Source organism: Acartia tonsa, chromosome 1 (assembly GCF_053477335.1).
Source record: "Acartia tonsa isolate MP-2025a chromosome 1, ASM5347733v1, whole genome shotgun sequence".
Taxonomy (NCBI): domain Eukaryota; kingdom Metazoa; phylum Arthropoda; class Copepoda; order Calanoida; family Acartiidae; genus Acartia; species Acartia tonsa.
The window spans coordinates 41,862,642-41,878,659 of record NC_137260.1 but is presented as its reverse complement, the minus strand read 5'-3'; the positions used below and the strand labels follow the sequence as shown (position 1 = coordinate 41,878,659).

General features: G+C 31.6%; 1 protein-coding gene across 3 annotated transcripts; it reads left to right on the top strand.

The window, feature by feature from the left end:
* The first annotated feature begins 5,247 nt into the window (after positions 1-5,247).
* Positions 5,248-15,495, top strand: LOC145319793 (polyadenylate-binding protein-interacting protein 1-like). 3 transcript variants are annotated; one of them, XR_013880034.1, is made up of 13 exons: positions 5,248-5,330; positions 5,660-5,936; positions 6,454-6,565; positions 6,941-7,022; positions 7,280-7,354; positions 8,093-8,201; positions 8,454-8,532; positions 9,349-9,450; positions 12,038-12,160; positions 12,916-13,069; positions 13,438-13,647; positions 14,668-14,808; positions 15,088-15,495. XR_013880034.1 is itself a non-coding variant. In XM_080162154.1 (12 exons), exons 1-12 carry the CDS (start codon positions 5,275-5,277, stop codon positions 14,673-14,675), a joined length of 1,260 nt encoding a protein of 419 aa, XP_080018280.1. In that variant the 5' UTR covers positions 5,248-5,274; the 3' UTR covers positions 14,676-15,052. The 3 variants fall into 3 exon arrangements, 1 of the variants encoding a protein (XP_080018280.1); XR_013880037.1 differs by having other exon boundaries at positions 13,438-13,520; positions 15,088-15,371; XM_080162154.1 differs by lacking the exon at positions 15,088-15,495 and having other exon boundaries at positions 13,438-13,520; positions 14,668-15,052.
* The last annotated feature ends 523 nt before the right edge of the window (positions 15,496-16,018 follow it).

Here is a 16,018-nt window from a genome sequence, read left to right as displayed (position 1 = left end):
ATGGCAGTTGCTTTATAGGGGTACAATATGGAACTGTGAAGAAACGGCGGCGCAACTACCGAAAACCGCCGTTTCCCGCCGAATTTTTTTTTCCTTTTCTCGGCGGTATTCAGAGGTTGCGCCGCCGTTTCTTCACAGTTCCATATTGTACCCCTATTAAGCAACTGCCATGCAAAATCTCAGACCTGTAACTCTTTTTTTAGTTGAGTTCCTTTGACTTTTAGTTTTGGTTTCAAAAAGTGGCACATCCGCCTCCCCCCTTTAAAACTGATAGGAAAATTCTAACATGCCTAAATTAACGAAAAAAGCTATTTAAAAAAGTAAAAAAATTAACATGTTTAAAATGGACGTACGGACATTTTGGTAATGATTATAGAGTTGCTACGCTTTCTAAATTGTACCTAACTATTACAGGAATCACCATGCAAAATTTTAAATCGAAAGGACAATTCTAACATGCCTAAATTAACGAAAAAAGCTATTTAAAAAAGTAAAAAAAAAAATATGTTTAAAATGGACGTACGGAAATTTTGGTAATGATTATATAGTTGCTACGCTTTCTAAATCGTACCTAAATAACTACTAAAAGAATCACCATGCAAAATTTGAAATCGATAGGACAATTCTAACATGTCTAAATTAACGAAAAAAGCTATCCGTTACGGACGGACGGACGGACCAACCCTAATTATAGAAAAGCTTCGCTTTTAATAATTATAGAAAAGCTTAGCTTTTAAAAAATGTAATGATTCAATTTACAAAATAATTTTCGAAATCAAAATATTCTGTCTGCTTGTTATTGTTTATCTTTTTGTTGACGCGCTAGTTTGCCGCGAGATTATGCATGATTTTTCGTGACGTCATTCATAATTGGTCCCCAAGATTGGTTAGAAACTGCTAAATTCTTGCATGTTCCATTTAAGCCAGTCCCCAAAGTCTGAGACTCCTAAAAATTGAATATTCGATCCATTGTCCCCTCCCTTACTCCCTGGGTAAAGAAGGTGGAAGAGAAGAGCATTATTTTAGCTAGCTACAAGTTTCCCTTTATTAGAGTGCATGATAATCTGGTAAGATCAAACTAATAATACCACTAAAATAATAGTAATTTGAATAATGCAAAATCAAAAGTAGGTTCAATAACATAGAAAGAGAACTAAACCGAAATATTTTTACTTCCCAAAAAAAAATGAATCTAGAAGGAGGGGATAGGAAAAAAATAGTTTTGCAGTATTTAACATTTTAGGTAGGATTTGATGAAATTTAAAATTAAGAGCGTTTAATAAAGATTCCTTATAACAGGGAGAATTTTTTTGTTATGTATATTACAAATGAAAAGGGTAAGGGAAGGGGTAGTTTTTCTATGTCTTTGTCTAACCCCTACGGTGGCTTTAACCCTTCAGAGCTGGATCTTTAAATGTGTAGCCGTTGGCGTGGCTGTAGCCGTGGCCGTAGTCATGGCTGTGGCTTTAGCAACGCTTTAGCCACACTAACGGACTGTGGTCACTTTTAGCGTGGTTAACCACGCTACGACTACGACCACGCGTTGCCAATATGATTTAAAGATCGCATTTTTTTTTGTGGCCACGGCAACGCGTGGTTAATATGATTTAAAGATCGCTATTAGGTTGGTGGCTGTAACTCTGACCACGACTACAGCAACGGCTACGCTTTTAAAGATCCAGCTCAGGGCAACCCAGTATAAATGCCATACTTTTTAAGGGTTCATAGTGTCTTCAGATAGTCCTATCCACTATTGCATACATACAGGGCGTTTAAAAAAAAACTGCATTTTCCAAATTTAAGAAACAACCATTAGGAGTACAAAAAAAATAATTATATGTCAATATTCTCTATAAAAATATGCATCGAAATTGTTACAGGTGTTTTTTAATATCTCTGAAAATGACGGCGCATTTTAGAGCATAAATATTTCAAAATATGCGTATGATGCTTTTTTCTGGTAGAATTTTGTGCCTTAAGGTTGGTTTTCAAAATTTATTCACTTGAAAACAACATCTTAATATGGCCAATACAATTTTCTACCAATTACACTAAAAATTTCATTTAAAATTCCCTCACTGAAAACAAATATTCAGTTTTTCTTTTTGTATACTTAAGAAACATGACCTTAAAAATTGCTCATGTTCGTAAATCCCCACCCCTCATGTATTCCTATAATCCTTTAATTTGATTGACAGGTTAAGATATAAACTCATAATTTATCCATAATTTGTAATTAAATGCTTTAATAAAAAAATTCAAACTTCAATAACTTTTTTGTCTTTAGAGATTTTTTTGTCAAATAAAAAGGAGTTTTTTTCTTTTTACTATAACCTACGTTATTAAAGAAGATTCTTTTACTGCAAATGCATCACAATCAAGAAATAAGAAAAAATGACAAATTGCAGTTTCTTAAAAATGCTTTTGTGAGGAGCTAAAAAGCATTTCACCTTTAAAACTCATTAAGGTACTTTTCTTATACCTTTTTCTAAATTAATATTGAAATTCTACGATTTTTTTATACAAAATAGAAGAGTTATTTTAATTTTTCTTGCACAACATTTTTTACATAAAGCATTTTTGGAAACTATGTACCTATCATAGAGGCCGTATTTTTAGAGATAATGAAAAACACCTGTTATAAATTTGATGTACTTTTTTACAGAGAATAAGGACATATAATCGTTTTTTCTGTATTCCTTCTGGTTGTGTCAGAAAAACGGAAAACGCAGTTTTTTTTGAAACACCGTGTATATGTATATATTTTTCGTTTCTATGAATTATGGGCCAGGGCGCCTTATTATAATCAAAGTTTAATATAAATACTCTTCTTGGGTTGATTAAAAATTTTAATGGAAAAGTGTAGTGCAAACAAAGTTTTAAAAATCCTAAATCAACATTAACCTACAAAAATTTTCAAGACATTGGAACTCATCTATCCCGTGCATGAACTGCTTTAAACCTGTAATATCAGTATATTTTTATATTATAATCAGCTTTTATATAGAGAGCTAATAATCGAAAGATTTTAATTCTTCACCATGTAGTTCTCAATTGATTATCAAGACATTTAAATTATGCAATTTTTATTGTTTGCCATACAATCAGCAGCATAGATAAACAATTTTATTTGTGTTGAATTTTTCTAGATTTTTTTGGCAAGATAGAGGTACAAATGTTGTTTATTGGGATTCTTGTAATTTATGCTTTAAACCACTTTTGTAACTGTATACAATCACAAATTTCACGATATTAAAATAGCCTAAAACCATCTTACGACCTAATTCTAAATATTATATATATATATCCAAAAAAAAAAACAACCCTGGGCCTATGTGAATCTAGATACCATAAAATAGATAAGACGATCAACTTACTGGTTATCGATCGACAACTAGGTTGCAGAAAAAAACATATCTTAAAAAAAGTTACAGGATTCAAAATGTCTGTCTGTTTGTACCGATGGATATCCTTTACCGATGAACTGATCGGGTTCTCCTCAACAAAGTAGCTTCTCATAGGTCACGGGAAGGTAGGTACGTATATAACTGTGTTGGGGGAGGGGTATAGAAAATGTTTGAAAAGAATCATATAAAAAGAACAGAAAATCTATTATAATATTTCAAATAATCTTTTCTGGGAAAATTATAAGCCTTTGTTTTGTAAATAAATATCAGCAAACAACATTCATTTGAAATTCATTCACTTAAAAAATATAAAAAAAACAATATATTATTTTCTAATTAACCCTTTAAGTTTCAATAACTTTCTTTAATTTTTTCACTTCAATGCTTTTATGTGTACTAATACTTTTAAACTTTCTATAAACATTTTAAGCTTGATAATACTAAAAATAGATTAATTATGAGTAGCGCAACAAGAAAATTCCAACAGAAACTGCATCACTTGTCCCAATTTTTTGCAAGATTGCCATTTTCTTGTATTTACGATGCAATTTTTGTGACTGCAAACTTAGACGCGGCATTGTTATCATTAGGTCACGGCTTATAGTAAAGTTAATCAAGCTGCAAGGAGTCATTGGGCTGAACAATGGCTTTAAACCTGTAATTTTCATAGAGAAATGCAATCTTAGTACATTAAAGCTACAAATTAACCAAAAGAACTGAAAACTTTCGAGTAAAAAGTAAGTAAACTATTATTAAAATGATTATAATTTCTCCATTGCTATTTGTAAATCAAATAATTGTAGAGTTACAAATACGACATTTGAAAAAGACCAATTGTATGGAAAGTCTCAGCATATATTTCCCCCATAAATGTGTCATGTTATTAGCGGTTGCGCCCACCTTATTTAGGGTATATCTATTCGAAGGGTAAGGGGGGAGGAGCCAGAAATTTATAATCAGAAAAGAAATTAGACTAAAACCAACCCAACATACTTAAAAAATTTAAACTTAAACCTGATGGCTTCAGCTCAATTTTCAAGGGGCCTATTATCAATGAGAGTGTTATGAGAAGCTGGATTTAAAATTAAAGTTGTATAATTAATGTTAGACACAAGTAATAAATGACAAATATATTGGTGGTAAATTGTCATGTAAGAAAATGAGGCATATTTAGCACAAATGCCGCAAATATTTATATCCGCGCCTGTGCCGCGTCCTGTACAATAACAAACTGTAAACTTAATAAATAAAAACACAATCTAATTTATTGCAAAATTATTTTAACTTCTTGAAGCAAAGCTTCTTTACATTAAGGATACGTCAATATTCCTGCAATTGACTGAATTGTCCTATCGTTTTTAATCTTGGCATGGTGATTTCTGTAATAATTTAGAACTCAGAGCAACTCCCTCGATCTGGCTAAATTTGCGTTTTGTTTTATTACACGATATGATTTTGCTACTTAACTTATTTGACTTTTTGATTATGGATTCGCATAAAAATTTGTTATTATTGTTTAACATCTATATTTTAAAGTCAATGTTGGTATGTACACCCGGCCACATTAAGCTTCCTAAATATATAAGTAATTTTAGGAAAGATAAATGCTTAATTTGAATTAATGTCCTTATATATATATAAATATTGAATTTAATACATTCTTTCTAGTCTTGCTAATGTTTGTTTGTCAGACTTTCTGATTTCATAAGCTTTGCTTTTATCTATATTGGTATCCTTTTAGTATTCAATATTTACAGATAGGTAGGTTTTATACAAAAATTAGTTGTATTTGCAACCAAAATAATTATATGTACATGATATTAATATCCTATATACTATATTACAGATAAAGATAATTATACAAAAAATGAGTGGGAGGGGACGTGGAGCCCCTTTTGGATCAGCCAACAAAAAACAATTAAGGTAAAGTAACATTTATAGTTAAATAGAGTACCTACACAATTTGCATGAGAGTTTTCTTTATTTCATTCATATAGGTATATAAATAGTGTTATAAAGTTATAAACCCCTGAATTACTAATTTAATTTGAGAAATTATATCTTCAAAAAAAATTTTCACTCGTATTATGGGCTTGAATCGTATTTCTATAGTATCTCACATGAGTCGAAAATAACTTTGTCTGCTGTAAATTTCCTTTTTAAGTTGGACTGATTTTTGTGTCCAATAGAACATCTAGACTCCGAGAGTACCTATCAAATTTATTATTCAGCAACATATTATTTTTTACCAGGCGTCCTATGGCGTCAGCCACCTCACCCGTTCCTCCATCAGGCTCCAGCGCCGGCAGCAACAATGGAGACGACCTAGACTACGTCTCCAACCAATTTGAAAGCATCGACATCCAAAGCGACGCCGGATCATTCAACCTAAACGCTCCAGAATTTGTGCCCAAGACAAATTTGAACTTGGCAGCTTCGGAGTTTGTACCTGGGTTTGGGATAGACCCGGGCAGTACGGACACAAAGTTGAATACTGAGGAATTTGCTGAAGGGGAGGGTGAACAACAGGTTAAATATTTTTAATTGTTTAGTCTAGAGTTTAAATGAGTAGAAATATTGACATAAAATTCAATGTTTGGTTTAATAATTTTTTAAAATCCATACTATTTTGTGAATTTATTTTTCTCCTTTCTAAAAAGTTTCCAAATTTCCACTTAAGAATTACAGTTAAATTTGTATTATATAATTTAGGTAATCAACTCAAAAAAAATATAATAATTAAAATTCTAGTACTGTAGTAAATAAGAAAACGTCCGGTCTCCAAAGCTGATAATGTTTTTGTTAGAGATTTAGGAAAATTAAAGTGGGAATGGGGGGGGGGGGGCGCATAATTTGATTTTAGATTACACTGAAAATATTACTTAGTTTTGAACTAGTAGTGTCCAAAGTTTGCAGCCAATAGGTATTTTTTACAGAAGAAATAGAATCTTTTTTATCATGATTGAGTATTACAACAAATTATCTTTTATTTTCTTAAACCTTAAGATTCATGATAAGAAAATCTGAATATCCCTTCATTATTTAGGAACCTGCTGTATTGATATTATACGATGCAATGAACCAACTAATTTATGAACCTGGCAGATTTGATAGCATAGCCAGACAACTCACACAAGATCTAAATGCTGTTATTAAAGGTATCCATTTGATATTATTGATTAATATTGTAATTTATCTATTAAAAGATAGTCTAAGAAATGACAAAGGTTTATTAAGTAGATAGAGAGGAAGCTGTAACGTACGTCTTCATATTTTTTTCATGGTTTTTTTTCACATGGTCTTAAGCTGTCATTCTAGCTGCAACCCGCTAAAATTTAGGCAATCCGCCCTCTAAATTTTCATCAATTCTAATTAATTTGAAGAGCTGCCACCACAGTCAACAATTTATTTAAAAGTCGGCTTTGGCTACTCTTGAATAAACTGCAGACTAAGTTTATGATATATTAATTAAGTTTTTTTTAAAGAAATATCTACACATTAAATGATTTTATTTACTGATTTTCTTTGTTTAGAATACTCAACCCTAGAAAATCTAGCAGAAGTAATACTCGAGAGTGGAATTAATGAACCAAATTTCAGATATACGGGAGCAAGGCAAAACTTTCATCTTTAAAGAAATATAAAAATAACTTTGGCTTAAGAGAAACAAAAACATTAGGTATTATCCAGAATTATTACAGCTGAAGATTATTTAAACAGTAACCTGTAGTACAGTATTAATTCAGGAAATCTAATACCAATAAGTAAATATGCTCAATCTCATATGGCTATTCAAGAACCATGATACTGCTTAATGCTAAAACTTTAACTTCTTCGAACTATTAATCATGAAAGTTTTATGATAATTCCAGACTCTGTGATTACCTATCTCTACATTTAACATTGACCCTGGAGGGGGCTAATATCAGACAAATATTAATGCAGAAGTAAGTACATACTTAGTGCAATATACACCAACATTTTTAAAAACAAAGTACCTAATATTCTTTCAATTTAATGCTTAATCGCCTTAGTGATAACCCTTCCAATATCATATTAAAGTTATATTTCTAGGTTGTCAATATTACTATCCTAAAAATATTAATTCTTAACTCTTATCCATAAGGTATATACAATGGGGGGAGGCGGATGTGCCACTTTTTGAAACCAAAAGTAAATCGCGCATGATCTCAGCCCATAAAAGAGTTATAGCTCTAAAATTCAACACAGCAATTGCTTTTGTGGAGAACTATATGGAACTGTGAAGAAACGGCGGCGGAACCGCCGCTCCCGCCGAAAGCCGCCGTTTTCCGCCAACATTTGTTTGCCTTTTCTCGCCATTATAGACTATTTCAACCATCTGACTGAGAATTTTTTTTAATTTCCCTTATAATTCCACTTGACACTTGTAAGATTTTATACTTGTGTCACGCGAAAATAAAAGGCAAATTTTTATTTTAAAAGTGTCGGCGGGAAACGGAAATTTTCGGCGGGAGGGGCGGTTCCACCGCCGTTTCTTAACAGTTCCATATTGTACATCTTCAAAGCAACTGCTGTGCCGAATTTTAGAGCTGTAACTCTTTTATGGGCCGCGATCATGCGCGTTTTACTTTTGGTTTCAAAAAGTGGCACATCCGCCTCCCCCCTTTTTATTATATATTTTATTCATTTTTAAATATTTCCAGATGCAACAGTGAATTCAGAATACGTCAGAAATTATTGGATGAAAATCCTGAACGTTTACGAGGCTTCCTACTTTTCCTTGCAGAATTATTTCAGCAGTTAGAAATTCAGGTAGGACGTTTATATTGGAACAAAATCTTTTTTGTTGGATCAGTAAAAGATTACAATTACTACTTTAAACGTTTGGACACTTAACTTAATGAACCAACCAATAAAATTCAATTAAAGTCCCCATAGTTGTTGAGCCAGCAAATAAGAAAACTGGGAAACAAAACTGGTTTTAATCTTATAATTTCTCATTAATATCAGCGAAAAGCTGACTATAATACGATGAAACAATTAACTTTGATTTCTTTATCTAAGGTAAACGCTGTAGTGCAAAGAGTTCAAGTTCTAGGCAAGGCTATTCCAGATTTAATATACACACTAGCATCAAATCCAGGTGAGTTCAATAAACTTTACATTATTAAGCCAGAAACGTATAAAAAGCTTAAAAGTCCTTGTATATAGTAGCTGCGATCCTTGCTGTTTCTTCTAATACTATCCTCCAATTACATACCTACCTAGCAGCAGTAGAAACCATTTTTAACGTCTTAAATTACGACGCATAACAACCGAGATTCTATCACATCACCTCCCCGACTTTGAATCAAAGTCATGGGTTATCCTCAAATTAGGGTGTGTAATGTGTATATAGCTTAAAATCTGACCGGGACTAATTCAAAGCTATTAAAAATGTATACATACTGAAGACCAAATTACAAAATGTGCCTATTCTTTTTTATTTAATTTTTATTTTAATGTATTTTGAAGTATAGGTAGTTTATTTGGAAGTTTAAAAATTAAATGAAATAAAAAAAAGTTGCATTTTTGCAAAGTTTGATTTGTCAATAACACTGAGCGAGAGCTGGAATGCAAACTTGGTAATTATAAAGGAAAGCGCGTTGTCGTCAACTCTTGTTGAGAATTGTTTAAATCTATATTAACACTTATGTTAAAACTCCTGGATAAAAAGGCACATGAACATTACTTGCCATGTTTCATAATGATCATATATCTCACCCCAAAATTTATATATTATATACGTGTGTTGTGAAAAAAAAACACACATATCAAAGAAAAGGTTCATTTTTAAAATGAAACATAGACGATAACGTTCTATTTGTGCGAAGATATTCGAGCAAAATACAGACAGATTTAAAACTTTTAGAGTAGACTAGAAAAAAACGCCTCAAAAAATATTAGAATTCTTTTTCAGTGAAAGAAAATGTGAAATGCATCGTGCAGACCTTGAAATGTTGTGGCTGTGTCTTGGAAGAAGAGGAAAGGTCCGCAAACATGGGAACTACACCTGTACTAGGTAACAGTAAATAATTCATCCGCTCAATTTTTTTTTCCTTTAGTAGGTAGGTAGTTGATAAATATTTGAAGAGCAAAGGTCCCCTATTATAGAACTATATCTCCAACCCCCCACCCTTTCATTTTACTATTTGTAAGATTCTGCCTTAAGTAGAAGGCAGGGAACGAAAGATATTCAACGATGGGAATTTCAGGTTGAAAATATCTTTCTGTGCAGGTAAATTTGTGTATTTTGTCTTTGGTAACAGATAATAATGTTTTCTCATTCGTTGGCCTAACAACTCTGGGGACTTCTATTGAATTTTAATTGATTGTTTCATTAAGTTCAATGTCCGATCGTTTTAAGCACTTTTTGTAATTTACATAAGGGGTAATTTAGTGTATTATCATTGGGGATGTAGATCAATTTATTTGCCATTGTCTTATTCCTTTAGATTCCTGATTATCACACCATCCCCTTAAAAGTTTTTGTTTTAAACTTCTCCTACCCTTGTAAATTAAATGTTGTTCAATAATATTCATGAAAGTATATATTATCTAATTTCCATTGTTATACAATAATATAAGTTTGTCTACTGCACTTTTCATTCATAATTTGCACTTTTATACAGCATGGTTATCAACACTGAATTGTTGTTGTGTTGGCTACCTAGGTATTAAGTTTCTTGGATCACCTGCAGTTCACGGTAAAATATTCCTGGTAACGAATATTTCCAAAAATCTATTAATTTTAAAGGCTGCTAGCTGCTAAACAGCTGAACGTACAGATCATACACGCACACCATTTTAGGCTGCATAAGAAGGCCTACAAATAATCTGGAATAGCCAAGATCCAATGATGCACAGGGAAAGCTTTACTGAAGAAAAAACGCGAGATAATTATGCATTTGTGATTTATGGCTATTCCAGATTATTTTTAGGCCTTCTTATGCCACTTAAAACAGTGTGCGTGCATGATCTGTACGTTCAGCTGTTTGGCAGCTAGCAGCCTTTAAAATTCATAGATTTTTGGAAATATTCGTTACTTTGAATATTTTACCGTGAACTGCAGTTGATCCAGTTTCTTGTAAGGGAAGGGATAGGCACTTTAGATAGCATAAAGCCATTGGTTTAGTGTTTCATCAAAACCCCTTCGTCAATTTAAGAAATAGGTATGTCTATTTAATTCAAGTATTGTTACAAATTACAGATTATTCTATAGTAAAATATGGAGAAAAAAAACACATAATGTTATATTAATGTTTTATAACAAAGTTGTTATTTTTTTTGCTTTAGGTATTAATAATTCAATTTGATACGGTAACCGTGTCTAGTAGGGAAGGCAGTTCCTACCCAAATAATACTTTTCTTCATTTAATTATCTTCGCAAAAATGCAATGCATTGAATTCCTCCCCCCCCCCCCCCCCCCCCTCGTATTTTCAATTGCAAACCTTTCCACTCCCGTGTAAGTTATATAAAATAATAAAAACAAGGATGACAACATTAATATGTAGCGAAGCACAAATGCCATAGAAATTATTACATTAGCAAGATATCCGGATGGAAATAATTGCGAGTATATTATCTGTCGCTTTGGGAATATTCAAAGTCAATTTGTGAATTTTAACTTATATTGGAGCCGAATAAATTGCATTTTCTCCAACAAAATCTGTAGTAAGAGAAATTAGAATTAAAGAATTTTTTCAGCCATAGAACATGGACATCTGAGGTCACAGAGTAGCTTCGCAAAAAAAAGTTTTAAGTGCATTTTCTTAGCGTCCATACTTAAAATATTTTCGCTTACAAAAAAAAATACGCGAAAAAGTACAGGAGAACTTTCAAAAGTATCTTGGTTTTAATTACAACGTTTTTTTTTTGTTTCTTGAAATTATTTAATTTCTTGAACAATATTTTTAAGTTGTAAGTTTATTTGTACTTAATATAGGTATTTCTTTTTAAAGGGTACTTTGAATTATTTTCAAGTATTTAAAGATTTTTTTCAGCAAAATTAGACTTCTAATGAATAAAAAGAATAGTTTAGACAAGTTAAAACAAAAATGCACATGACGCAAATGAATCATAATTTGCAGAAGACATTGAAAAAGTTTTGTTTGTTTGTTTGTTTATGCATTGTTTACTGATTGAATTGTTACAAATTTGATATAATATGCATATATACTGGGTGTTTGACCTGGTTTTTTAATAACTTTTCATGAGTATATGAAATATTAAGAATAATAGTAATAACGGTACTGTGTAAAATTAAAGGCCAATATTTGTGAAGCTTTTACTGACATACTACGCATTAACTCACCTGGTCCGTTTGTCTGTCTGACAGACACTGATTAGTGGGGAATTATAATATAATTGAATATTAATGAAAGATTGTTTACTTCGTTCGTGTACTATTCCGCCGACCCTTGTTCCCCTGTAAACCTATAACGTATTTTGTCCGCCTGTATATGATATCTTTCTGTGTATTCCTTACTTTTTTTATATACAATGATGGAAGAAATAGACCGGAGGGTTCGAAAATATAAACTTCTGCAAGGCCGTGCTCGATATAAAAAAAAACATACCTATTTTGCTTTAAAATATTTGTTTTCAGACAAACTGTTCACCTTCCTGTCAGAGCTGAAGAGTAACACTGACCTGGAGCCCATCCTGGTGGAAATGTTGACCAGCCTAATAAATCTCAGGAACAGCAACTGGGGCCACAATACAAATACAGGTAGATATCAATTTCCAGTTTGGCTTCAAAACCGATTAATATCCACTGGGTTAGAACCTGTTCTCAGCCATACTTAAAAATCATGTATAGCATCGTATTATAAACAATTTTTCGACGTATACATATTAAAATAAAAATCATAAAATTTATACAAGTTTTATCAGTCTGGGTTTTCTGCTCCTTAGAAGTAACAAAACTGGTTTTAAGTTTTTAACCTTATAATTTTTTTCTATTAATATCCGCTGAAAGTTGTATAGGTATATTACCTAAGATGCAATAAATAACTATTACATTATTAAAAAGCTACGTTGTCTCAATAATTTTGTGTTTTGCAATTTATTCAAAGTATGATATATATTACATATCTAGTCAGTATCATATTTTAACATGAAAGACAAATATTTAGAAAAGTTAACCTATAATTTCAATTTTATTTATCTTAAATTAATATTAGTTGAAGAGTAGGTCTTCGTATTTTAGCCATTAAAAAAAAAAAAAACTTCTAGAGTAAAACTTACATAGGAAGTTCTAGAACTTAAACATGTGCACATATTTAAAAGAAACTATTACAGAGTAGCTTTGCATAGAAAATTACCATTTAAACATGTAAAACCAAGTGTCGCGAGAATTAGAAATACCTTAAACATGACATATCAAATATTTTCATACAGATTTAATCATTGATAAGTGTCTTATATAAAAAGAATTTCTGTTTGCCCTTTAACACTCTAAATCTTACAACCTCTAATGTCCAGGTACACCAGCCCAGCCTGCAGAGCCTATACCACTGCCAGGCCTGGGCACCTATGAGCTTGAGCCAGTGTTCTACGCGCCTGACGGTCAGGTCCTGACTATGGAGGAGTATGACTTCATGCAGGAGTATGGTATGAACGATGAAGATAACTTTGGGTAAGATTCATTCATTATGACAACACCATTTACACAACCTACCTTTCAAAGACTTCTGTCTGTTAAGTGAAAGAACACAGACGTTTCATTGATCTTTATAATTTCTGTTTGTATATTTTTTGCTTGTAAAATTCTGCTATTAAGATCTTATTTTTGGGTTGTTGTTCATCATTTCAAAGATTATTGTTGATATAAATGAAGTGTAATACGTTCCGTACTTAGGTCTTTTTTTCATAATTATAAAAGCTCACAGATCTGTTGTTTTGAAAGTTTGATAATTAAAAAAAAACTACATATATTATAGAATATCTGTCATTTCAATGTGTTAAAACTTTTATCACAATCAATTATTATTTTCTTACTTTTAGTGAGGTGCAATGGTCTACTGGTGAGGATGCCTCTGCTGATATGGAACCCGAGGCTGAGGCTGCTTTCGAAAAATTTCTTTCCGGTCAACTTTGAACATAAAATCAATTAAATTAGACCTTTTTTTATTAAGCCGCGTTTTTTTTCAAGATTTTTACAGCTTGCAAAATTAAATGTTTGGCTTTTACAAATTGCTATTAAACTTAAAATAGGTAGGTATTTTTTTTTACAAATAACGAAAGGCATAAAGTATATTAAAGGGGGGGGGGGGGGGTTTAATGCAACCATCTCGTAATCCGTGAGCAAATGGCACTTAGAATTCGAATTTCCATCTATAATTTTGCATGAGTAATCCTTGGTAGGTCTATTTTCCCTAAATCTAACAAAAAGTTGGAAAAGTAACGGCTGGCGGCTCAGCTATTTTGCCATTTTTTTGATATTTCTACTGCAATTTAGTCACGAAACCTCTCTCAACATAATACTCTTTTCTACTCCAAAACGCTATCAAACGGTTCTAGACGGTAGCTGTTGGTACTAGAAGTTTTAAAATTGGGGTATTCCTATCCAGTTTTTTGTTTAGGAATGAATATTTCTTACCCGAGGGAATAAATGATGGACCGATAGGTCATCATTTATTCACGAGTATAATTTTTCTTTCTTTTAGTAATTTATAAAAATTATAAAATCTTCCAAAAAAAATAAAAATCTTCTAAAATCATACCAGGGATATAAATGAGATACCAGGGAAATAAATGAATATTTACATCCACTATTTAAGGGGTTGTTTATATGGGAATGGTTATTGCTATCATTTAACATGAATTAAACCAAAAATATGTTTTAAAAAGCCGATTCCTACGTAATTGATGATGGATTTACCCTGTAAATAGGCAAAAAACGGCTGAACGGCTGAGCTGCTAGCCGTTACTTTTCCAACTTTTTGTTCGATTTAGGGAAAATAGACCTACCAAGGATTACTCATGCATAAGTTCAGATCGAAATTCGAATTCTAAGTGTCATTTGCTCACTGATTACGAGATGGTTGCATTAAACCCCCCCCCCCCCCCCCTATTTCATTTTTGCTCACTTTTCTTTTTGTAAAAATAGTTTAAAACATCACACATTTATTTTGAGAAAAAAATCGTCAAATTAATAATAAAAAATTTTTGAAATTTACACTAATTAAATAAATAAATCTATTGATTTCATGTTCATCGTTTTGACTATTTTAGTTTATTAAAATATAACATACAAAAAAAGTATAAAATGATAAAACCAAATGATATTGATAAAGAATATTATACCAACAAACATATATTGTCAGTTTTTAGGTTACTTTTTGTGTCAGTATATTTATAATATAAAAGGATCATGTCTAAAATATAAAAGATTTTCTGTTGAAAAAATATTAACTTAAGCTTACGATTCTTCATTAAAAGAAAAAAGAAAAAAATTAAAATAGCCAAATATTCCACATAATTCGCTCAGCACACTTGAACGCACGAAAATACCTGGCGTATTTTCTTCAGCCATGCGCTTTCTATGTATTAATTATATGAAAGTAAGATGTAAGCCATTTGCCTGTTTTAGTTTTTAAAGTTAATTTCAAAAAGAAAATATCAGACCAGAGGATTCTTTTTATTTTCGACTAGATCCAAGTATACCTACAATGTTTTCCAAATTGTTTAAAAAATCAAATTGCACAAAAAATGAAATTTAGGATTGTAAATATTCAACTCTTTCAAAAGTAAAGTAAAGACATACTTCCAAATTAACAACAATCCACAAAATGTGCGAAAATTATTTGTCATATTTTTTGTTCTGTTTAGTGCAGTATTTATGTGATTTTAGTTAATTTACATTAATATTGTTAAATTACGTATTTCTGCATCGTTAGCTCAGGGAGGGAGGGGACATTGGACTTTAGATTACACTGGTACCCAAAGATCGTTAACCACGTTATCTAATTTGGGTTAAAAATTTGGGTACTTTAATTAAATTGTGATTGATTGGTTCCAAACAGGTTTAACCAACAATTTTAATCTACAGATGAAGTAATTGTGTTCATCATCATTGGGGATGTATATCAATTTATCGTCCATTGTCTTATCCCTTACGATCCCTGAAATAACGGATACTAAAGCTCAATTATTTTCTGAACAAAATTGTTTTTCTTTTGATAAATTATCAGTATCAAATGATTTACAAGAGGGGCTTAGATGGTAATAAAAGTTATTGAGATATATGCTTTCCAACACATCCTGTCTGTCTGTGTTTAGCGAAGAAGAATCTCGCTAACCGCTCAAGTTTCAACCGATATGGTTTTCCTTTACAGCGAAGCTTCTATTAGTTCAGGGAAAGGTTTAGAACTATTTCAGGAGAGGGCATCTCCACCCTCCCAAGAGAAATCGCCCCTAGAAAAAATGCTTCCCCAACCAAACAAAAAAAGAAGTTTAATTAACTCCCTCCGTCTTTAGAAAAAAGAAAAAGCTGCATTTTAAAGCCAAGCAAATAAGTTATAGCCCTTTGAGAAATATATATATTTAATTTTGTTCACAAGCGATATTGAAATATTTGTTTTGA

Coding starts and splice junctions, on each gene's coding strand:
- LOC145319793 (XM_080162154.1), top strand. CDS start 5,275: ATGAGTGGGAGGGGACGTGGAGCCCCTTTTGGATCAGCCAACAAAAAA. Junction 7,023..7,279: donor TTCAGATATACGGGAGCAAG/GCAAAACTTTCA, acceptor TGATAATTCCAG/ACTCTGTGATTACCTATCTC. Junction 8,202..8,453: donor TTCAGCAGTTAGAAATTCAG/GTAGGACGTTTA, acceptor TCTTTATCTAAG/GTAAACGCTGTAGTGCAAAG.